General features: G+C 33.5%; 1 protein-coding gene and 1 non-coding gene across 6 annotated transcripts in view; both read right to left on the reverse strand.

The window, feature by feature from the left end:
• LOC110817833 (ribulose bisphosphate carboxylase/oxygenase activase, chloroplastic-like) overlaps positions 1 to 24,630 on the reverse strand; it is a 36,098-nt gene extending 11,468 nt beyond the window's left edge. Inside the window, exons 1-12 of one of the 5 annotated variants that reach the window (XM_088220614.1) lie at positions 24,191 to 24,630; positions 24,015 to 24,100; positions 18,360 to 18,524; positions 15,912 to 16,059; positions 15,674 to 15,736; positions 14,996 to 15,109; positions 8,360 to 8,421; positions 2,538 to 2,592; positions 2,087 to 2,288; positions 811 to 917; positions 606 to 661; positions 267 to 359 (exon numbers count right to left, since the gene is read on the reverse strand). In XM_088220614.1, coding sequence (XP_088076740.1) covers positions 267 to 359; positions 606 to 661; positions 811 to 917; positions 2,087 to 2,288; positions 2,538 to 2,592; positions 8,360 to 8,421; positions 14,996 to 15,109; positions 15,674 to 15,736; positions 15,912 to 15,990 — 831 coding nt within the window. In that variant the 5' untranslated portion in view covers positions 15,991 to 16,059; positions 18,360 to 18,524; positions 24,015 to 24,100; positions 24,191 to 24,630. Of the gene's footprint in view, positions 1 to 266; positions 360 to 605; positions 662 to 810; positions 918 to 2,086; positions 2,289 to 2,537; positions 2,593 to 8,359; positions 8,422 to 14,995; positions 15,110 to 15,385; positions 15,405 to 15,673; positions 15,737 to 15,874; positions 16,060 to 18,359; positions 18,525 to 24,014; positions 24,101 to 24,190 lie in introns of those variants that run through there. The other 4 variants (XM_088220613.1, XM_088220616.1, XM_088220615.1 and 1 more) reach the window with 4 other exon arrangements.
• LOC148265824 (signal recognition particle RNA) lies at positions 17,727 to 18,030 on the reverse strand. The gene has a single exon (XR_015819973.1).
• Positions 24,631 to 25,489: the final 859 nt, after the last annotated feature.

Below are 25,489 nucleotides of genomic sequence, written 5' to 3' on the forward strand. Positions count from 1 at the left end.
AGGATGCTGACACATCAGGCAGATTGGAATAACCCCAACATAAACCTAGCACAGGGACAAATAAGCTTTCTTCCATATACTACGAAATCCCAAAAACTGCCTAACAAAATCACTCCAAGGTAAAGAGATGTTTTTTTTTCCTAACCTACACGTTCATGTAACAGAACCAGAGAAGTAATTGATAGTTGATAAGCGATGCAGACATTCAACTTGAGGTTAACACTATATGGGTGGTTAACAAAAAATATCATGATTCATTGAAGTACCTCTGGAGGGGTAAATACAGGAAGTTTCTCGTCCTTCCCCCATCTAAGAAGTTTGCTGCCAAGATTTTCAGCTCCTCCAATGTCATCTACCCACTATCATGGAAAAGGAGTAGGAAATATAGTTTAAAAGGCTTAGAAGAAAAATGATTTAGCTTATTTGGTAACGGAAAACAGAAAACAGAAAAGGAATTAGAAAGTCCCAGTTTGATTAACATATGTGCTGATTATATGTGACAAATTTCAATGCCATAAGAGGCTAAGTACTGGAAACCTTAACAAAGAGCATAAAAGGTTCCTAACAGGCAGACTAGAATCTCCAAACAACAAAAGGACTAATACCTTAGAAATTGATCGATCGTATGTTCGGGACCTAAGAGCTCCATAGAAATCCAAAGCTGCAATCCAGCAAGAAAATAGAAATTATCCTTTTAAACCATATTCAAGGTAAGATACCAAAAAACATCTAAACTCACTACCGCTCTCCTTTAATGCATCCAAAAAATTCGATAGGTAGTCACAAAAGACATGAAGAACAAAATGATACCTTGATTAGGGAACGCATCCACAAGGCTTGCAACCTCCTTCCTGGATATGCCATCTTTTTCATACATTCTGTGAACAATATTCACAATTTCGTCACGAGTAGGCTGCCTGTTTCAGAAAAGAATAAGTCTTAGGATGTTAAAGCTCCACCACTTCTGCTAAATCAACATGGAAATAAAAAGAAATATCAATTATGAAACACAAAGTTTTCAGTTAAAAAATGAAACATATATAGAAACTGATATCTCATATTTATAAATCCAATGAAGATGATATGAAACACATACAGGTTTCAATGATAAAAATTATAGAGCTTACAGAATAACTGATATCTCCTGCTTATAAATGAAATGAAGGGTAAACTAGTTCATAATTTTAGAAAGATAAAGTACAGATAGACACTACGCAATGGCAGGTATATGATAATTATTTCATGTCACATATCCTGTGCCTAAGTCCCAAAATTTCATTCCTTAGTTTCTTTCTTTACATGTGGCATATCGTGTGTCTAAGCCTCCAAATTCCAAAACTCTGCAGGGAAAGAGAAGGGGATGCAAAAGAAGGAAAAATAGACAAAGTTAATAATTTAACCTTGTTTCATATGAAGCTTAGCAATGAAATGGAACACAAAATAGTGGTAATATTCAGATATTGTTATTTCTGTGATACACAAAACTGGGGGCAATAATTTTTGACACTTTGTGGATTCTGTTGTAAAACTTTTTGTGTTTCTGAATTTTCTCTTAGGACGCTCTTGAAGGATATTTTTAATTTCAGCTGTTGTAACTATACCATTCTTATCTTGAATAATACTTCCTTTTCTATTAAATATATGTATACATATACACATATTTCAACCCATTCCCCTCAATAGAGGCAATAAACTTCCCAATATCCTTGTTTCTACTTTTTTTTCTTGTGTGTGTGCGTATCTGTAGGGGTGGGTTGGGTTTGGTGGGGTGGGGGGAGGGGAGATATAGAAAATAAATGACAGTTAATGGTCATCTCTTGTGAATGCTTAATTTGCCCTGGATTTGTTTAAAACCCTACTATTTTGCAAAATTCCTTCTTATAAAGAAAAAAGTACTTTCAAACCTTAATAACTAATAATTCCCTTTTTTTTACCTCTTATCCTAACAAGAAAAACATTTTACTCTAATATTCATGATAAAGCACAGCCATGTTATGTCCTATAGGAGACAAGCCAGAGACGACCAAGAATGACGAGACAAACCAGTGAAAACAAACACAAAATATCCTTGAATAGCATCACTTACCAATAGAACTTGTCCATCCTCCCATCACGAATCAGTGGAGCATAAATAGTTGAAAAATCATTTCCAGTTACAATAATAGGAATTCTATTTGTAATATCAGTTTCTCGCCAGTCTTGTCCAATACTAACTCTTGTAGGATTATCTGACAAATTCATCAGTGTCCCAACTACAATTTGATTGTTCACAGTCATTTGAGTATTTCCTACACAATACAACAAATTATATGTTCTCAGAATGCTGCTGAGGTAATTTGATCATATGATCCAGTGTATGAGGAGATACAAAAGTAGAAACCTGCTAAAAAAGATAGTGGATGGTGGTATAATACACCTTTTATCATTTTATAACTTTCTTCAGTTTAAAATTGAAGAATATTTGTCGACACAGGGAAGTATATTAGGATAAACAATTCAAATTAAGTATTTTACTTCAGAATCTGAATGTGGCTCACCAAATCTACCAAGGCCAGCATCAATGTCATTAATCATCAGACAACTCATTTTTCCCTGCATTAGATAAGGAAATAAGACTAAAATCATTAATAGCTTAAAAGTAACAAGGAAATGGCAGGCCGTATCCATACATGCATTAAAATCCTAGAGAAGCCCACATCTTTCTAGAACTGTATGGCAAATAATAGCAAATAGGATAAGGCAAATATGTCACTGACACCATTGAAGAAGATGCTGCAAAATCAGAACTACTTATACTGACGTATGACCAAACATAGACAATTAAATAATAATGCATCTTTTCCTATGCCTTTGTAAGATAAACAAAACCAACTTCAATTTTGAACATAAGTAGGAATTTGATAAAAATTTATCCCCTAGATAACATAAAATTAAAGACAATTAGGTGAGAGATAGAAGAATAATAGAGAGATTCAGAGAAGATGAAGAAATACAAGGGAGAGAGATGGAATAAATAGGCTAGAAAGAACAAGACTGGAAACAGTGACGAGGAGTAGAATCCAATTCAACATTGTGTATGTTGACTAGGTTAGTATATAGACACCTATTAAAACCCTAATTATAATTAATAAGGGAAAAAATCAAAATAAGAATGACAAAAAGAAAATTTTCTAAGAGTATGTTTGGAACAAATGAATTATTTTTATGACATCTGAAAAAATTTAGGCTTCCTTTGATAAACAAAAATAATTTCTAGTTTTTATTTCTTAAATCCAATATTTATACATAAATAAATTCGAAGTAATGAAAAATCAAAACAATACTTAGGAAACAATAGTGAATGAAAAGAATAAAAGCTCTTATTGTTTTCTTGAAAATTGTTTGTATTTATACTTGATTACTCAGCAAACACATATAGCATGTTTTCATGTAAAAGTAATGATGAAATCTGAGAATTTCCACCCTCCGGTCTTGTCTCCTCAGTAAGTGCCCTTATTGTCGTTTAAACCTTTTCTCATATCTCATTTGGCCTTCAATCTTTTTTTAGCCTGATCAGATAATGGTGCTACTCTTTTGGACATAGGATCTGATATCACCAAATTCTTTGTTTACTAACGTAGAACTCATACTACACTGGATTTGATGTTTCAAAGAAGTGGGTGGTTGTGAACCACCAAAGTCTAGTTGATGTTTACATATGTAACTTAACCCCTTATTCTATTTCTATTATAGATTTTGATGGTCAACAAAGGGGTTGCAGAATCCTTGATTGTTAAACCAGGAAAGACCACCCTTCTTGCTGCCTTAGGTTGCTCTAGACCTAAGGAACACACCAAGAACTGTGTACCAGATGTTCTACCCATTAAATAAGGATAATTAATATCACTCTTCAATGGCTCAAAGGATAGGTACCTTGAAATCGGAACCCAATAAGGCAACAATATCATAGACCTTCCAGATCAATCCAAATCTTATTTAATGGGTGGAACGTCTGGTATTAAATCTGGATTGGCCTTAGTGACCTTCCAGTTATGGTTGATCACGGGTACATCAAAGAAATCCAGGATGGTTACACAAGGAGACAATGGTAAAGAACAATACCATTTTATATACTTAAGCCACTGCTTCACCCAAGCCCCTAAACATGACCATTCAAAAAAATCCTTCATACCTGGCTGATTAAATCAATCATCAGGTAAAATTTTCAAATCATGAGGGGCCATCTCCTTACCCAATAAGTAAATAATTTTGCTTCTTAAGTAAGAATTAGAAAGACAACCGTGGCCTAACCAAAGATCCTCAGGTAGCAGGGTTTTATGATAGATGGCAACGACCTGCATAAAATGTTTAGATTGGTGATCGAACCTTGCCAATTGCCTATAACCTGCACCTCCTACACGAGCAAGAGTAGACAATCTCTTAATATTGTAGGTGTTATGAACACCCATCATACCATATGGACGGTGGGAAGATAGCTGACTTTTCAAAGAAAGAGGTGATAAATAAGTTCTTGGAAATTCAGCACACCCAGTATCCGATGTAAGAGACTTTGATAACTTTTTTAAACTCCTATACGGAATAAGGCCTGCTCATACTTCTCAGCGATTGTCACAGCTGTCATCGTCTAAAATGGCATAGTATAAATTTAAGAAATGATAGTGAACAAAAATAATAAAAAGCTGTTAAGGCTTTCTAGAAAATTGTTTTTATTTATAATCCATTACTCTAAAAACTTAAAGCATATTTGCTATAATGCATGTTTTTATGTATAAGCACACATATAAATATATACAAATTTAGGAATTAAAGATTGAACTTATTAAACTAAATGCTATAATTATTAAATTTAGGTTAGCTATGAACGGACTTAATTTCGGTGAGGGACGAAATTTGGGCTTGGAAGGGTATTTCTGGTTAAAGGAAACATATGGAAACAAAGGTTTTGCATGCTGTAGATATATATGTGTTTACTTGTTAGGGTTTAGTCGACAGCACTAGAGAAACCTAAGAAAAAGAAGAGGAGAAGAGAAGAGAGGATGAAGGAGATAGATATGCAATAACAGAAGTAAGTCCCCACAACTAATTTCCAACTGAATGCCGTAGCATTTAGATATTGTGGCTAACTAAAAAAGAAGATTTGTTTCTACCAGTAGATTCCTAGCTCTTTTTCAATTTTTCTAGGCAACTTTCGGCTATAAAACCTATGCAGCTAGAATACATATTGTAAACTTTCCATAGTCACCAAGATTGCATGAAAAGAATTATGAATTTTCAAAAATTTAGGACTATTGAAAAGTGCAAATTGTGGGCAGTAGGGTTACAGCCTCTTTTCCAATTTTTCCGGCCATTCTTTCACCAAACATATGTAGCTATAATTTTGAAGTAAATGCAAACCTCCTGATCAGTGAAGAACCAGTCAAGAAGACGAGGAACACAAGTGAGAGAGAGATGGAGAGAAAGAACAGTCTTATAACAAAGCATTAGTGAATGCTTTGAGCTCATCTTGACAATTTTGTATGATACCCAATAAGGTTTCACATTTTGGAGTTTAGATCCAGGTTATTCAAATATTAAACTGACACCAATCATCATAGATGACACGATTATTCAGGCAATTTTTAGCACGAGTTGCTTCTCAAGATATTGACACTGTATTTGATTAGATGGAAATATCTCAAAACTTTCAATGCATGTATTAGCGCTCAAAACTTGATTAACACATCAATTTAGAATCAGGTAAATTATAGGATGAGTTGTGAAAATTTTATCAGACTCAACTTCATAGCTATCTCTTTTCTATTGAAATAATGTTTAAAAATACATAGAAGAAGCTCAATAGCGCTCAAAATTAGCTTGGTAACAGCATGACTCATATTGGCTCAACTCAAACTAGCTCAACTTAGACAACTCAGCCTAAATCTTTTATTTCCACAGCTCCGCAAGTGCAACTCTCACACAGCTTTGCTGTGGTCTAAATAAGGTGAACTTTATTTTATAAATGGCATGGCTGCTAAAGAGACCAAGTATTCACAACCAACACAGAAGATTATGGTCTGAAGGAGCCAGAATAATTGACCTTTGTTGGCACATCTGACAACTTTTGCGGAAACAGTTAGAGTGCATCCAGAACAGATTTCTTTGGGGTGACATGGAGAATAAAAGAATATACCACCTGATTAACTGGGATGAGGTTAAGCTGCCAATGTGTATGGGTGGCCTTGGGATAAGGTCTATCACAACTATCAATAAGACCTTCCACGGCAAATGGATTTGAAGATACTTTAACGAAGTCAACAGCCTATGGAGGAATATTGTGGATACAAAATGGATGAAATATGACGGAAATGGCAGATTTATCTTCCCCACCGGAACTCGTGGCACAAGTGCTTGGAAAGGGATTCTTGCCACCTACAATGAGGTGATGATGAATACTTACTGGAATGTTAATAATGGAGATAGGGTTAATTTCTGGAATGACAATTGGTGTACTGAAAACAGCCTTAAGTCTGTCTTCCCAACTATTTACTCCATTGCACAACGAAAAAACCTTCTGGTCCCAACTATTTACTCCATTGCACAACGAAAAAACCTTCTGGTTAGTGAGGCCTTTGATGCCTCAGGCCTTTGTAATATTGCTGTCAACCGCAACTTAAATGACTGGGAGATGGATGAATTTGGACAGTTCTTGCAGCTGATGGCTAGGATTCAATTTGTAAACAAACTGCACTCTAATTTGGAAACTGCAGAAAAATGGCAAATTCTCCATTCGGTCTTTTTTCAATGAGCTGTCGTTTAGCATTGGCTGGTCAAACTCTATACCTGCTGCATATTTCCCTTACAAACCCATATGGAAACCTAATGCTCCCCAGGATTGCATTCTTTGCTTGGGAAGCCGTTAAAGAGAAGATCCTGATATTGGATAATTTGATAAAAAGAGAGAAAGTGTTGGTCAATAGATGTTTCCTTTGCAAAAATAATGCTGAGAGTTACAATCATATTCTTCTTTGGTGCCCTTTTACCGCTAATTTGTGGCACATGTATGTATAGTCTGATTGGCGTTAATTGGGTTATGTCCAACTCCTTTTATAATGAGATTCTGGCCTAGGAGGGTTTAGTTTCTAACAATTATGCTACTTGACTAATTTCTTCAACAATCTTTTGGGTTATTTGGAAAGAAAGAAACAATAGGGCTTTTGAAGGCATTGAAGATACTTTGTAAATATCAAGAATAGATGAATACACTTTTGGATCCATACTTTTAGGACACAGTCTCTTATCTTTTGATGACGTGGGAGTTGTTGTCGATATGCTTATTGGTATGTAAATCTTTTGTATATGAGCGGTACCTCCTTAATACCACTTTTTAATGCATTTTCTTACTTTTAAAGGAGTAACCAAATGTTTATCATGCATCATAGCATGCTTTTGGTGGCTCAATAGTGGAGAAATTGCAATAATGGTGATGTGCAAGGGATGGGAAAAATTGTCACTCTTTTGATTCTCTTTTTTTCCTAATCCTTTTTAGATTATCATATGGCATATTGGGTAATTTAGTTCAGAAATTTAAGATTGGGTGTCAGAGTTTGACAATAATGTGATGAACCAAAGCCGATCCTTTATACTAATGAACATAGGACAAATAGGGACCAAAACTAGCTTACTCACAAAGGTAGAGAATTTGAGAAAATTATGTTAAAAAATAAAAGAATCAGATAGACTCATAGGAACTAATGAGATTATGGTGAAGAAATACAACAGACCAATAAATGGAATAGATAGGCTAAAGAGAGAAGAAGAAAAAGACAGTTAACGTAAGATATAAAGGGAATGAAATGCAGGTAAACAATTCTGAAGCAAACATTAATAGGCACTGAACAAACAAGGCCTACTACTATCTATGTTACCCGTGTTTATGCAGACACTAATTACAATTCTAATTATAAATAATAAGAGAAAATGTTGAAAGTATAGAAGTGAAGTCAAAAGTTCCTAATCTTCAACTAGATTTAAAACTTAGTTTTTACGAAGTATTGTTTCCTAAGTAGCCTAAATAATTCAAGAAAACCACAAAATCATGATAATTATTATTACTTTCTATAAGCAAAGATCTTTCATTTCAAGATCTTCTCATTCTATCATGATAAAAAGCTGATAAGATACAGAACAAAACAATTTTTTAGGGGATAAAAATGTATTTTAGGAAAGAGGGACTAGGTTTATTTTGGAGGTCAATGTCAAGAAACAACGTGTGGGGTAGGTGGTGATAAAAGTACATCCGAGCCTTTAACACATTTAGAATATACAAATTTATAAGCATAGATATACATATATTGATAGTGAGAGTAGAAAAGCTTCTAACTTGATTTTGGACAACTTGAGAAGCCGTTCTGTAGCGTTCACGTATTAGTTTTCCAGGCTCCCCTGTTAGAAAAAATAATAACAGTAATAAATATCCAAGGGTCTGCAGTAACTAAATATGCCAAAGCTTTTGCTGTTCTTGTGGAAATTGAATATATTATATGTAATGTATCTTTCTTCATAAGGTACAGCTTCCAAAAGAAATAATTGCAAGCAAGATTTTGTTGGATGAGAAGAAACTTTTAAACGTCTCCCACCAAAATAGAAAGTAACTACTTTTACTTTTTTTTCACATTGGACAGCAAGGGTATCCAGAGCTGTGGTTAAGATTGAATCCTCTCTTTGACTGCCCTTAAGAGTGCACTCCATATCATTGCGGTGCACTTGGCAAAAAAAAGATGTTTTAAATGTATACGAGCTAAAAATATGCATGCATGTGACATGATTAATATAGCATGTGAATATATTCTTTTAAAAAAATAATTGTGTATTCCAATAAGAAAAATGAAAAACAATCTTTTAAAAAATATTTAATAAGATACATCAAGAACATTGAAGAACAAGTCAGTCACTCTGCTCCCCTGCTCCATAGTGGCTGCCTCTACTGGTTTCTTGAGGATCATTCCCGCTATTTATGCCCTACAGCATGTGTGGCACAATCACCTGTGAAGCAGCAACTATTACTGTTTTAAGATGCCATAACGAGCCTCTTATCCTCCTCTAGTGGTCATATGTGCTGCTGCTAACTACCCAAATGGGCTAACATTTTGTTTTTATTATAACCAAGTACTGATTTCAGATTTTGAATGTGATAGACTTGATGTAAATGTTTAGTGGTTCGACTGTTTTGACATACTGAAGTAGTTTAAAGTTGTGTACAATATACTGAAGTCATTTCAAAACTTATTGGGATATTTTCATCCTTCCAGTAAGCAATTAAGTCTTTTGAACTTGTTGGAGAACATTTATCGTCTATTTGGCCCTGCTGGTGTTTGTGTTGTGAGCAGATAAAAGTGCTTTAAAAAAGCTTCATCGAAAGCAGCTTTAAAGTGAAAAATAGTATGATGTTGGGTAATACTTGCTAAGAAAAAGTATTTAATACAAAATTCAGTGTTATATTTAATTAATTATGTAACAAAATTAATAATAAAAATTAAAATGGTAAAATTTTTCCAAAATAAAGAATTAATTGTTATAATCATTTAAAATACTTTTATTTTTTAAAAATTATTCTAATAATTTAAATTATTTTAGAATATTTTATTTATTTATTTAATATTATATTTTTTTAAAAATATTGAATTTATTAATTAATGAAACATCAAATTAATAAATATACTCATTAAATATATTATGCAACTCCTACAGTGCAAGCCATTTTTCAGTCCATCTATTTTTAGTTTTTCATTTCATCTTTATCAAAAATCAAAAACAGATTCTACTCTTGTCTAAATGCATTACTGGTTTTTAATGTTTGGCCAGGCTTCTAAATTTTAATAGCAGAAGTAGAAGCTCAGCTAAACAGGTACTTGGGATATATTAACAGGATAGGACAAATTATGATTAATTTGTTCATTTAGATATTTGAGAGTGAAAACTTAGACATTATAGCTAGAGTTTCTTAGATATCAGATACAATCAAATCTTAAAAACAATACTTAAATGTTTGATTACATCACACAAACTAGAGAATTGAGAAAACTGCCAAAGCATTTTATTGAACAACTCAACGCTTCAAAAGTATAATTATTAAGGTATTTATATTGATTACTAACTTTTCCCAGATGTGACTAAAGTAAGAAATACTAACACTAATTAGAACAGGAAAACTAAGTACTAAAAAAAATAAAATTTTAAAGTTACTAAAACTATAATAATAAATTTCTAAATTTATTTCAAAAAATAATAATAATAAGTTTCTAAATTGTATTATAGGTTTATATTAAAAGAAATAATAACGTCTAATTTGTTTAAACAATCTAAATTTGACCAACTCTGCCTCATTTTTTCTGGTTGGAGAAGGTTAATCCATGAGTTTTGAAGTGGTGCTAATGTAAAAAACTAATTACCAAACGTTTTATTCGGTCATTCTCTTCAATAACAAATATAATGGAAATCAAACTTTTTTTAGAAAAGTGGAATCCTAGTGGTAGGGTAAAATCAAAATATTGACCAATCGGTGTGTTAAGTTTCTAAAGCATGGAACTTCCATAGAGTTATCTGTTAGGAAAATATGTTGAGCAATAGAAACACACGGTGGTTCTTCTTGATTCTCCACTTTAGGGTTTGCAACTATGTGCCTTACTACAAACAAAAGAGAGCTATTTACTTGTTCACAATCAACTAAAACCATTCTCCTTATAAGATATATAATCATTGAATGTCCTCCTTTTGTTTCATTCAAATAGGCAAGTTGTTCTTCTTTGGGCATTGATACCCATATGTTCACTTTTTATGGGGAATTTTTGCAACAGGCTTTGAGTTCCTGCCAGTCAGAAGGTTCTGGTGCCTCAAAGGTGGATGCGTCAATCAGCTCCTACTGGTGATCATGATCTAGGATGGAGGCTGCTAGACTACATTAGAGTTTGCCATTCTTTGTGCTTTCTTTTGTAGATGAGTCTGGAGCTATTTAGGCATAGGGTTTTAGGTGTTTGATGTAAGAACTTTTTGCTTTGACACCAACTAATATAGATCAATTAAGATAATTTGCCCACTCAAGGATTTGGGAACAAAAACTTCATCTTTATGAAAAAGTTAATCATCTAACCTAAGAAGGTTTCAACATCATATTTAAAGGTTTTATTACATCACAAGACTAGAAATTTGAGAAAAATCCTAAAGTATTTTATTAAATAATTGAACATTCAAAAAGCTAAATTTTAAAAGTATTAATAGTGATGGCTAACTAACATTTCCCAAATAAAATTAAATTAAGAGATAACAGTATTAATAAGAATAGAAAAAATAGATACTAAATGGATGAATCCTAAAGTTACTAAAACTATAATTACAAACTCCTAACTAGTACGATACTTTTTTATTTTAAAAAAAAAAGAAACTAGTACGATACTTTTGAATTTAAAAATGTATAATTTAAATATAGTTAGGGAATTTAAATTTAACCCATTCTATAATTACAAAATCCTAACTAGTACTATATTTTTTTATTTAAAAAAAAAACCAGTACAATACTTTTGAATTTAAAAATGTATAATTTTAATATATTTAGGCACTCTAAATTTAACCCATTCTATATCAATTAAATCTGTCAAATGCATATTGCAACATTGAAACTGTATTATTCATCACAAGTCATCAAATACAGTACGTAACTTAATCATAATAAAGTTATTTAATGTTATAAAATTTGAGGGAATTTCAAGTGAAAATTATGGTTATTCTCGATATTCATTCAAGATTATATTCAAATTGATTTTGAGTGAGAAGATATTGTTATGAACATTTAACGAGAATCTGATTAATATATGTATCTACAGAAGAATGAATATTATGTTTACTATTGAGTATTACAGCCCTATGCATATTCTTTGCCCTGTTTAGAGTTTTTGTATCGTTTTTATTTTGGCAATAAAGGGAGATTAGGATTTATAAAGGAGTTAGATAATTTTTCCTAAAACTTTGATATTATGTGGAAAATGAAAATTATGTTTATTATCAAGTATTAGTGCCTTCTATATACATACTCTTGAGAATAATAAAAGAAAATATATAATTATACATATGCAGGTGTTTTACTAATATACCCTTAGTTACATACTATCCACTTCCCGACGGTATCAAATGTACTAATTTCAATTCGGTCTTGGGCATTCATATTGGGCATTAATGATGCATTCCCTATTCAAATTCTTTTAATCTAAGTTTCTAATCTCCAAAGACTTGACAAGATTAAACTTATGTAATGTCTGCATACTGCAGAAATGTATTAAGTCAATGTGGCTCTTAGACTAATTTAAGTTGAGCTTCTGGTAAATGTGGAAGTGTTGACAATCATTCAAGTTGGTCCTAATTTGCCAACTACAGGCTGCACTAAGTTCATAAACCCGTACCTTAAGCTAGGTGTGGCAAACTCAATTAAGTTGTAGTGAGTCTTGAAACTCAGCTTTGGCAAAAATTCTTCGTTCATATTTTATTTCATTTCAGTATGCAAAACTTGGGAGATAGACGCATGATCATTTGTGTGATAAAACGCCAATGCTACTGAGACAAATGTTCTAATAAGTAAGATAAATGACATGTACTGTTGTGAGGCTGATTACTACACTGCAGAGTGGATTGACTACTTGTGTGAATTAGGTGCTCGATCAATAAAAGCTTTTTCAAACTATTGGTACTATAAACTTATCTTTATGAATCAAGCAACTCACTTCCTATTTACTTTTAACATAGTTAATTTAGAAAACGAATGAGATACAGCTATGCCTCATAAAGCTTATAATTGAATTTTCAATTTGTCCTCATAAAATTGTTTTGGCAATTTTACTCTGGTACTGGTTGGATTCATATGCTTGCTATTTGAAATTGCAACACCTTCTGTACATTTAGTTTCAAGAAATCCATAATTATCAAATTCTTGTCACATGCACTATAATAAATGTTTGCACTTTGTAACAGTTTTACTATCTTGTTTCATCGTCCTAGTTTTGGCGTTAATCTTGTACACTTATCATGAACCATCAGATATATTTGTCAAACATCATCACAAATCTCCTTACTGGTGGATAAAAATAAGTAAGTGTCATTGATCTCAAGATTCATGGAGTTCTATAACCATGACATGATCATTGCATCAGCTTCATCATGTGCATCAAATCTTGAATCTCCTTCCCTCGGTCCCATCCTTAGAGATGACCAAGTTTCTTTATCCTTTCAAATAAGTCCTGTCCCAATATGTTCTGACTATTTGGAGCTCTTTTACCAGTTGATTGATGAACTTAGTCTAACCAGTGATGTTAAAAGACAAAGTCATCTTTTTTGTTTCTGACATCTTCTCCAAAATGTAGCATTAGATCTCCTACTATAAGGATCTGGTACAAAGAGGTTGAACAAGGATCCTAATGAGTAAGGCTGCGAGTAGGGAATTCAAGTCTAAGGAAGGAGTCAGAAATGAAGGTTGATGTCAGCAATCTGACGATGAAGACCAAAAAGAAATTGATGAGAGCTGATGAGATAATGCACCAGTGCCAGCTTTGGCCTCCATTGGTACATGAAGATAGAAGGTGTGCATCCAGGACGAACATGTGCTAGAGCGCCCTCAGGGGATGAACGCATGAGCAAAGGAAAATGCCAGCAATAAGAAAGAGGCTGAAGTACGGGAAACATGGCTATAAACTCTATTGTTTTTTCCTTACTGAAAAAACAAGAGCATAAATGATGATGAAGTTCAAAAGAAATCCAAAAAAGAGCCTAGGGCTCTAATAATGTGTCGAAATTAGAGAGAAAATAGATATCTTGTAGATTGAGAAGGAGCACATAGGGTATGTATGGCTTTTATGAAGGGGAAAAAAAATAGAAAATTGATTACAGCAAATTAAATCAAATCTTCTCATCAGTGAGATTTTCTAACCGGTTATCCCATATTGTTAGAAATATTAACATCCTAATATTGAGAAGATTGAAGGGTTTTCCAACAAAATTATTAATAATATGTAATGAATTAACAGTACAACCCAACTTTAGATATTAACTCTTAAAATCCTTTTTTCACATTAGATTTGTGTTATAGTTTCATATTAAAGGGAAAGGGATGTAGGTTTCATCTAAGAAGTTAGGAGGAAACAGGTGACTCCTCTAATAAGGGGGTTTCAATAACTTCGTTCAATATTGCAACCTTAGAGATCTTCCTCTCTATAATCTCAATTCACTTGGTTAGTTAACAGGGATAGAGTGGCCTCTTCATGTATTGACCACTTTCAGTCTCTAATAAATGGGAACATGCTCCCCTGATTTAATCCAAGAGATTCTTCCCTGCTCTTTTTCTTATCATTTTCCTATCTTGTTGGAGGCTGGTCGTTTGAGTTGAGATCCCACACCTTTTCAATTTGAGAACATGTGATTCACTCATCTTAACTTTTAAAGAAAAACTGAGTTTGGTGGGCAGAGTGCAATGAGAAAAACCGAGTTTGGTGGACTGAGTGCAATCCCAAGGGTTGGCAGGGTTTTAGGTTCATGAAGAAGTTGCAATTTATTAAGGGAAAGTTAGAAGACATGGGAAAAGGATGTTTTTGGTGATAAAGTTTGTTTTTCAGCCTCTATTTGGGTTAGACCAAAGGAAGTTTTAAATGCGTGTCTCTATCTATTTTGTATAGAGATTGGCTGACTAATTCTTTTTTTTTGAAATAAGGCCGACTAATTCTTTGCATAACTCAGGTAGTCTTTCTCTTTTTTCTTTCTTTTGTTTTTGTTCTCTTTTGGAGGATATCTAATTCTCACTATCTATATCTCCTATTCTTATTAATATTTTTTCTTTTCCTACTAATTACATTAAACACATATATATAAATTGATGTATTACCTGTGTTGAAATGAGCATTTTTGCATAGCAAAAGCATGTTTGATAATCAACTCAAAACTAGAAGAAACGAAAAGCAAAGGGCAAGCTGAGAATCCATCTTACCAGCTCTTTCAGATTCCAATTCTCCAGCAGACATTATTACAGGCTCAATTCCCATGGCCTGGAAAATAAGTTCAGTCTGAAATGACTTCCCTTGTCCTTTACCTCCCCAAATACCTGTACAATTAAACTGAATGACTAAAATAGAGGCAAGCCAAAGTCTAAAGGGATAAAGGAAGGAGAGAGATTAAAAAAAAAAAAGAACATTTAAAAGAATTTCCTTGAAGGAATGAGTATAAATGACACATAATTACTTGGCAATACATTTATATATAAGAAGTATTCCTTGTACGATATGTTCTGAGAAGAAACATGTCTTATAAAGAAAGAAAGAAAACTTGCAAACAGAACAAGGATGATTGTACCAAAAGTTGCAAAATTGCATTGAAGTACCTTAAGTTTCAATTCGTAGATTTTCGGCCCGAAACTTCAAGTGATAGTAATTTCTCTTCAACTTGCCATAAAAAAACATGTATTGTCTGCTATAAATTATGTACATAGGGAACAATGAACCACCTCAACAAAAATTAAAACTTAAGGTACAGTTTAGCCTAGCAACATGCAGAAAGCTTGGGATAGTTTACATAGCAAACCCAGGGGAAACTTTTGCAGTCCAAAGTCCAAACAAACCCCCTTAATTTAACCAGAAAGAAAAAGGAAATAACTACAAAGACTACGTACCTAGGATCAAGGGAACTTTTGCATTGAGAAGATGAGCAATGTAATTCTTCACAATGTGGCAAACTGAAGGAAACACAGAACATGAAACAACTAGCATAAGCAAAACAAAAAAAGAAAAGGAAAATCCATTTGGCTAACTGAATCTTTACCCAAAGACAAAAATCTCATTATCTCATATATAAAACAACACTTCTATTTTACCAATAATCTCAAGATGAGAGCTAAGAATAACAATCACCATCACCATGATCAGTTAACGGCATTAAACATATGCATGCTAGATTCCCTTTTACCAACTTTCTTATAATCTTCATCATCCGACAGTTTCTTCGTCTTGGCCAAGATTAATATAACATCCCAGTTCAATATAACTTACCAACTTTATCCTGTCAAAAAAGATGAGAAAAATGAAAAAATAATATAAAAGTTAAAAATCAACAACGCTAGGAATTAACGGAAGGATGAAATGCAAGTTAAATATCATATTGATTGAGATACAAAATGGAAAATGAGATGTGTGCTTTGTGAACAAATGATATTTCGGAATAGGTCCCACTCCCATCGGGGAAACTGTGATTTGACATTGGAAATCAGTGTCAAAGCAAATCCAGATAGGTTCGTTAAGTATCTCAAGGTTAGGCTAGTTGCCGAGGGTTATGCTCAGGTGTACCGTCATTAGGATGGACTATTTCAAACTTTATCTCCTGTAATGGTGCTTAACTCATTTCCTATTTTCATCTCCTTGGCAGCTACTTAATAACTGGCATTTACATGGACTCAACACCAAGAACATATTTTTTGCATTGAGATTCCATTAAGCAACCTCCTGGATTTATCAGCTCACAGAAAATCGTAGGTATTACAGCTAAAAATATTCTTGTACAGGCGGATGCAAGCTCCCGTAGGATGGATTGTAAGATCTGCTAATTTTCTGTTTTAGTACATATCAAAAAGAATGTAGACAAAATTAGAGAAAAAAAGAAGTCGATTTTAAAGGAAATAAAAGGAATAGTATCTCCTTCAGTAGGATAACTAAAAATTGAAAACGAAAATAAAAGAAAATGACTGCGCCAATATTTTGTTTGGCTTAGTTTTATAAAGAAGAGAAAATGATTAATTATAAAAAAACAGTAAACATTACCTTCCGTTAATAAAATGACAAATTATGTAGTTAAGGTTAAAATAGAAAATTTCCTTTCATTTCATCCTTTACTAGTCACTATTTTTCTAGCCAAACTAGAGAAAGGACAATGACCATCTCATCCTTTCCTTTCATTTCATTCTTTACTAGTTACTATTTTTCGAGCCAAACTAGAGAAAGGACATTGACCATCTCGTCCTTTCCTTTCATTTCATTCCAGTTACCTTTAATTCAACATATTGTAAGGTCGTGATAATTGTTTATGCAACAGCTGAATATTCCATTATGGTTCCTATCATCAGTTCAAGGCTAGGAAGCTCCTGTTCATTGTGTCAATTGATATTACAAATGATGATAAATGAAACTAGTTCTCCAAACTCAGTTCTAGAGGATTTGAGATCCTTAAGAGACTCCTTAGGTACTGAAGTATCAAAAATGAAGCTGGCATTTGTGTCACAGCAGAATTATGTTATTGATCTATGGTTAGAGACATGTTGTCATGGTCATAACATGAAAAGCACAGAAGAGGGATCCATGGACAAGAAGCAAATAATCACGGCGACGTTAAACTCATTTGTGCTTTTAGATTAAGTTTCTAGTTAAAAATTATTAGGAAGAAAAGAAGATAGGAAACTAGAATTATTTAGGAATAAAATAAGATAGAAATTTGAGTTTTGTATGAATAAAATAGAACAAGAAATTTAACTGTGATAGGGATATGGTTTTTCAGGAATAAATGAAAAGGAAATTGAGTTATTTAAGAATAAAATAAAATAGGAAACCTGGCTGTAAAAGCAGATGAGAATGCAATCTGGTTTGAACCTGTAGTATTGGGGAAACCATTAGCAGTTGTTTTGTCTATATATGTAAGTTATTTCATCAATCAAAGAATTTTTTGAGATAATTTTTTCAAAAAATGGTTGTGTTATATTGAGGACAGTCCATGAGGCGTCACTGGACTTGGAGAGCACCAGTCTGTTATCCCTCCATTGAGGAGAGCAGGAGATTTTCGTTGCTTTGTTTCCAGCCTTATGTAGTCCCCTCCACTCTAGGAGTGGTGAGCCCCAAAGCCTACGCTCAAAACCCATAACTCAACTCCCCTCTTGGAATGGGCGGGCAAGCATTTTAACCCTCCTAAGCCCAACCTTTTGGACCGAACCAATCTTCAACCACCTTGAAGCCCCCACTAGGGTGACAAACCAGCGTTACCAGACTCCGAAAAAAATAGGTGTAACAAGAGAACTTCCCAGAAGGTCACCCATCTTAATACTACTTTCACCCTCAACTCTAAAGATTTTAGAGTGACCTAACTCTAGAGAACGAAAAGTTCCCTATAACGAACCCTAAATTCTAATCCTACTTATTTAAACATTAGTTAACCCATGACTCTATATTGGTATAAGAGCTGGGCGTCATGGGAGACATGAAAAACTTCCAGCAAAAATTTAAGTCTTCCTTCGAACTCTACCATAATGATCATGCTAGAATGGAAGAAAGGTAACAAAGAATTAATAGTGCAAATTGAAGGCCTGTTTGAAGAATTACACTCAACCAAATCGGAGAAGACCAGCAACCATTGGTATCAGCAGCAATAACCACAAAGATAAAAGACCTCCCAGAACTGAAGGTAGTGCAGAGGGAGGAGAACTATTCTGCGGTTGCCACACTGGGTATTTCCATGTTCAGATGGGACCACAAACCTATCGGATTCTGCATAAGACTATGATCAGCCAAAAGGTTTAAAAGGATCTCCTAGTAATAAAATCATTATATGAGGCTACATCAATAGCAGAGATAACAGTCAAGACATTAATGATAAGATAAAGTAACTAGCAGAGAAGTTAGTAGCCGCTTGGGGAAATGTAAGTGCCAAAAATTACTTGGTTAAGCAGCCTGCCAAAGCTACAGAAGAAGTTTTTGCTGGCTGGGAGAAGACTGAAAATAACATTGCAGCACAGAAACTTAAGGCTATGATTCAGCTGAACTAAGCACTTAAAGAATGGGTTATGCATCTGAATAGGGTCCTTAAGGAATTTGTTAAGCAACGAAGGCAAGCAAAACAGGAGCAAGAACAGAAAATCCATGAAGCCATGATGTAAAGACTCCTCAGTAGGAGTCGACTCATTTTGGCCTAGAATGCCAAATATTCAAGTTAGCTTTCACTCCATTTACATATAGCAGATGGACTGCCACCAGATTTTGGGTTTTTCCGTTGCGTTGTTCTTTACTCTAGGCTGCTGTTTTTCATGATTGGTGCTTGAAGACAAACACCTTATGAAGGAGAGATGTAATTTTATGGCCAATAACATGAAAAGCACAACAGACCATGGACCAAAAGTACAAATCATAATGGCATTAAAATCCTCGTGGTTTTAGCTTAGATTTCTGTTTGGAAACGGTTAGGAAGAAAGCAAGATAGGAAAATTGAATTATTTAAATATAAAAGAAAATAGAAAGTTGAGTTACTTAGGAAGAAAAATGTAATAAGAAACCTATCTATCACAGAACTAGTTATTTAGGAACAAACTACAAAGTTGAATCATGTAAGAATAAAATAAAATAAGAAATCTTACTGTTAAGAATAATGTCTTGTGTATTTTACTGAATAACTACATAGGCTTGTCTGTAAGCCTTCAGTGAATTATTCTTATATGCCCATTCCTTGCTTGAAGTAATGGGCTTCCAATGGAGCTTCCAGCATTTCTCTTTGGTGTACGGAGACTTCTTATAGAAAACACACCACAAATTGTCAATGTTTTCTTCTCCAATATATGAGGTTTTGCCATTACTTGGCTCCTGTCCTTGTTGATGTAGTTTGGAATCTCTAATCGCTACTACTGAATTGTTAGTAATGCAAGCTCCTAGCATAACCTCTCTCCTACTTTTGTTAACAACAACTAGGGATATTACCTTATTTAGGGATGACATCTCCTCTTTTCCAAAGATTTTGAATTCTCACCTAATCATATTCTTCATTGTGTCCTGCCTGGACTTGATATCTGTTGTCTTTCTCTACCATCTTCACAGTAGCATCTGTACTTCACTCCACAGTGAGACAGTGTTGATCAAGTTCCTGCCACCAGCTCTTCAAAAGGTTGACATACTCTATAACCAATCTGCGTCATTATTTGCTTACTAAGTTTTTATAGTCAACTCATAGATTTGGGCTGCGTCTTTTACTTTGGAATAGATTTCTCTTATTAAATCCCAAACTTTTTGCAGTTGATAAGGACATATCAGTATTATTTATCTCTGGAGCCACTGAGCTCTAGAGTCACGCCATTATCATTGAATCCTCTTCATCCTAGGCATCAAAATTCAGGTCTCCTAGTTTTGTTCTAATTCCCAGAATATGATTAGTTTTCTTTTTTCCCTTCAGGATGGTCCGAATTAATTGTAACTAATTCAATAAATTCTTACAATTAAAGCAATAGGGGGCTTGAATTGGCTGAAATTTTCCATTAGTTTGTGTTGGATTTCCCATATGGGAATTTGTGCTGGTAATTCAAGAAGTAACCCCCGAGATAGTTTAAAACTTTTAGAGCAATTAAGGCCATTTTAATATTATAAAAATTAGAGATTACTGGACTTTAAAGTTCCAAACACGGAGCTAGATAGATTTGTGGCTACAGTCGAACAGAAGGTTGCCACTTGACAAAGAATGGCAGTTGTGGAGATGTGGTTGGACAGAATGCGGCTGAATAGAGTGCGGCTGGACAGAGGCACAGCTAGACAGGTTCACAGGTGGAGAGGTTGTTTGGGGCTAGCGCCGCAGGGCAGCAGCACAGATTGGCGCAGCTAGTGGTGGTGGGTTGCACGGCTAGCTTGCAGCTGGCTAGCTGCTTGTCCAACTATGAAAGTTGGTGGTGGTTGTGGCTGCTGTGGTGGTTAGATATGGTGACCCCCTTTAGGGTTTTTCTTATTTTTACAATGAAAACGGTATTGGATTTGTAAAATAATTTATTATTTCTTAATTTAAGCCTCTGATATCACGTTAAAATAATGTATTATGCATTTTACTGAATGATATGTCCCTATAAATACAAGTTGTAGAAAATTAGAAAGGGAAGTTAGAATTAATTACAAATGATATATTTTACACTTTAACCTAGTTTAACCTTAATCACACAAAGTGCATAATATTATCAATAGTGTGGGCTCATTATGAGAGGACCTAACAATTTCCCAGAGTTTACAATAATTTAAGAAACTTTTTTGATGAATTTTTCTTCATATTTTGTTCATATTAATATTATGCTATACAAGAAAGAGTAACTTCTAAGAATAATAATTTCCCTTGTTAGAAGTAACTTTTCCTACATCCTAAACACTACCTACATAACTACCCCTTCACCTATAAACTACCATCACATTTATCCTACACATCCTAAAACTACCTTCACACCTATCCCAATAACTATTTATATCATTAAATAAAAATAATTTTGATTTAGTAGCTATGTGTCATCCACTCTAGCAGCCATGTGTCAATCATTCTGGTAGCCATGTAGCTCATAACAGACATCCTTCCTGGAAGGGTGTTTGCCCTTGACCACCCAAAGTAGATGTGAAGCCAAAAAGTGGCAATAGGGAACTACGGAATCCAGTAGAGAGGTAAGCAGGAACAGACAGTAATGAGACAACCACATATGTGGCTGTGATTAGAGAGTGAAGTGAAATGTAGCTGATTTAATATCTTTTGAGGGAAGCTGCCAATTTTTGGTGGAAGTAAGAATTTTGTGAGGAATTAATAATGATGGTTACAGATTGCAGCTCAGAGTAGAAGGAATCATAGCAGACATCTTTATCGGAAAAGTAAATAAGAGAAACAATGAAGAGAAAATTCGAGGTTTCATAAGGGAATTGGAAAATTCATTGAATAACCAAATCACCTAATTGACTAATTAAACACTATATGCAAAGCAGTAGCTACTATAAATTGAGATTAGGAACAAGGATCCTTTATGGTTGCTTTGAATCATTGGGTTTAGGTATTACTTCGGTGATTTTTAATCATTTTAAAAATGGCAGCAACAAGATCTTTTTTTTTGTTTGTAATTTCTTTCTTTCAAAAAATCATACGAACGCTTAATTCACACATGATACATCTTATATTGAAAGAGTTTTTGCAATTTCAACAAATTTTCCTTATGGATTTGAAAATTGCTTGAAACCGATTCTATCGATTTCTATATTGAAAATATACTTACAAAATTTTCCAACTTATTGAAAACGACAAATTTGTGAGGGGAGATAGAAATTATGCAATGGATTTGCAGGGATAGATAAGAGTGTGCTTGTGGAAGAGAAAGATTTGTACTTGAAACCTTACAAGGAGAAAAAGATGGAAGATCTAAGAAACATGGAAAGAAAAAACTGACCTTTTTGTATGTAGGAGGTCGAAAATTTGATCATTTGACTTTCCAGATCAATTTTAGCAGCTGTACAGTTTCTAACTAGAAATCATGCTAAAAAGTGGAGATTAATGACTGAAAACACAAGGTCCAAACTGAGGTATACAGAAAAATTAAAGGTTGAAATAAGTAGAACAAGTTTTCAGGACTTGTCGGAGAGAACCCTCCGATCTCTACAATTAGGTACTCTACAAACTTTGGTATAAGTTCTTTACTGATCATTTTGTTAGTGAAATAGCTTATTTCACATAGAAAAGAATCTACTGGTTTTCCGATATCCCAATATCAGACCAGATTGCAGATCAGTCTTCTTTTACAGCCAGTTTTTCTAGTTTATTTTGTTCCTAAATAACTCAACTTCCCATTCAAGTTTATTCATAAATAACCGATCCCCATGACAGCTATAACTGAACTTTTCAATCTTGCTTTCTTCCTAATGAATTCTCAAATAGAAACATAAGCCAAAACCACAAGGAGTTTAATGCCACCATGGCTTTTGCTTCTGGTTCATGGATCCTTCTCTTGTGCTTTTCACATTATTGGCCATAACATGTACTCTGGCTTGGAAATGAACAAAAAATTTATTTAGGTTGTTAATATCTAATAATAGTAGGAGAAGCGTTCCTAAAAATCTTTTCAAACAGACCAGAAGATTGTTAGTGGAAATTACATATCTACTTGATTACTACACTTAATCTTTATATTAATATTAAAAAGAAGAAAATTTATATTAATCTTCATATATAGAATTAAAGCATGATTTGCATATAAAATTTCATTCCACCAGGGGCTTAAAACTTTTAGGCTGGGAATCCAAATTCTATGAATTGAAGTGGAAATTGAATTCTTGCCCATAAGGAATTCAAGGAGGAGATGGAAGGTGAGAGATCAGATAATATATTACAATTCTATATATTAAGAGTAAAATGAAAATAAAGAATGAGAATATTAAAGAGAAAATTACGTTTCTACCCCGTAGGATTTCAATGTAGAGATGGAGGATGAGGTATCAAATAAATAACATATTTTTCTTCTATACATTAGGTTATGTTTGGTTCAAATTTTAATTCTATGGAGTATGTATGAGAAGATAATACAAAGGGAATAAATATGTGAATAGAAATAGCATATTACTTCCAAAATCAGTTTCATATCCAATTTAAGTTCAAGTATTTCTATGATTTATTACGAATGGAGTTACAAATTTATCATTATAAACATTTTTGAGACGGGATGGGAGATCAGGCTTGAATTCAAGTCGCCATCATCCAAACTAGATGCACTGGGCATCATCATAGAATTGAAATATAATAAGTGTATTTAGACCAAACTCTACCTACTAAACATACTATCTGGAGTAAAACTAAAATAGCTTTGAACTATAGGCAAATTAAGGCCAATACAAAAATGAAGAACGGGAATCAAGTAAGAATAGAATGAGAATTGAATCAAATGCAAAGTTATCAGCAAGTAAAAAGATATCAGAAATTGTAGAATGTACATTCCGTGTATTTTTAGACAACTTGACCCAAAGAACAAAGAGTACCAAACCAGTCAATGACCTATTAGTTGCATATGAAAACATAAAGTATATGGCATGATAAACGATCCCCAAACCAAATGCAAACTAACCATCTTAAGACCAATTTGATCGTGCTATATAGAACACGCTATATTCATGCTTTTCCGCTTATTCACATTGATCATGATGAAGCGAGGATGCTTAAAACTTAAAAGCATATTCTCAAAATTAAAAGGACAAAATAGAATGAGACTGACTGATTACCATGAATAGCGGCGCGATGTAATAATCACCTTGGAGATATTCAAATGACCTCGTCACTTTCTGACGATAATCAAACACGATATCAGCTGCAAGAACGAGAACAAAATGCTTCAATTTATGGAGCAGGCCCGAAGCAATCAAACAAAGAAATCAGAGGAAAGGAAACGGAAAATCACAGTCTCTGCCGAGAAAGTTGCCGGCGAAGAGGTCATCAATGACACCGGAACGAGCTCCAACGGCAATATTCATGTTGTCAGCCTCGGCTCCGAGCCTATGGAGATAATCCCTTCCCTGAGAGTCCTTAGCTTCCCAAGAGGACTGCTGTGAAATTCTCTTCGCCCTGCTCTTATCTTCATTACTGTTAGCATCATTACTATCGTCTATCCTGTTTGAAGGAAGTTTCGAGCAACAGAGAATACGAGATGGAGAGGAAGAGATTCTTCTGTTGCCGACCAGAGAAGACGATGAGATAAAAGGAGAAGGAATAGTGATCCTGAAGAGAGCCATTGCCATTTTGGTTTTCGTTTCGATTTTCGGAATGAGGTTTTTGGCGGGGCCTTTGGGCTTGTCTGGTAATGTCACATTGCTGCTCAGTGATGAAGTTGATCAGTCTGGGTGTGTGGTTTTAATTGAATGGCTGCCTATCACTCTCCCAAATATTTTTGTGGCATTTAAAATAAATAAATAAAGAGTGCTTCTAATTTTGTTTTTTAAAAATTAATATTTTAGTAATTATTTTTAGTTAGATAAAAATACATATTTTAAAAAATATTTTTTGAATATTTTTCTTCTAAAACTACTATTAGATAAATTATATTATTTTACTATCTACAACTATTTTAAGCAAATATCCTTTAACATACAGTAAACAACTTATTAATTAATTAGGATATAAATATAATCATATTAACACTAATGTACTAAATCCGATCAAAATTTCGTAATTAAATATAGTTAAACAAAAAATAATAATAAAATGGTGTTGGTAACTTTTTAAAAAATTCTCATATTCCACCTATTTTTTTATCTGAAAGAAAATTGATTGATCAAGATTTATAATAGTTTTTGCTTTTTTAATACCAAATTATACAGCTACAAAAACCATATGCTCTCACAACAAAATTCTTTGGTCATGTCCTCAAAAGCCTATCCTTTCTACTTGTCTTCTCTCCAATAAATTTATGTACTATATTTGACCTGAGTATTTGTAACACTTAAGTGATTTTAATTTTTTTTTTTATTTGAATTTTTTAAATTTTAATTTAATTTAATTTAATTTAATTTAATAAAAATAAAAATAATAATAATGATAAAATTAGATAAAAATATTATTTGGATTTAATTGAAATTGATTTTAAGAAAAAGTGGTGAAAATTTGGATTCTTGGAATATTTTTGAAAAGAAAATCAGAAACCGATGGTCAAAACGCAATTTAAAAAAGTTGTGTCATGTCAGCAGCCACGTCAGCGGCCCGG

This window comes from Carica papaya, chromosome 5 (genome assembly GCF_054855325.1).
Source record: "Carica papaya isolate Zhongbai chromosome 5, ASM5485532v1, whole genome shotgun sequence".
Classification (NCBI taxonomy): domain Eukaryota; kingdom Viridiplantae; phylum Streptophyta; class Magnoliopsida; order Brassicales; family Caricaceae; genus Carica; species Carica papaya.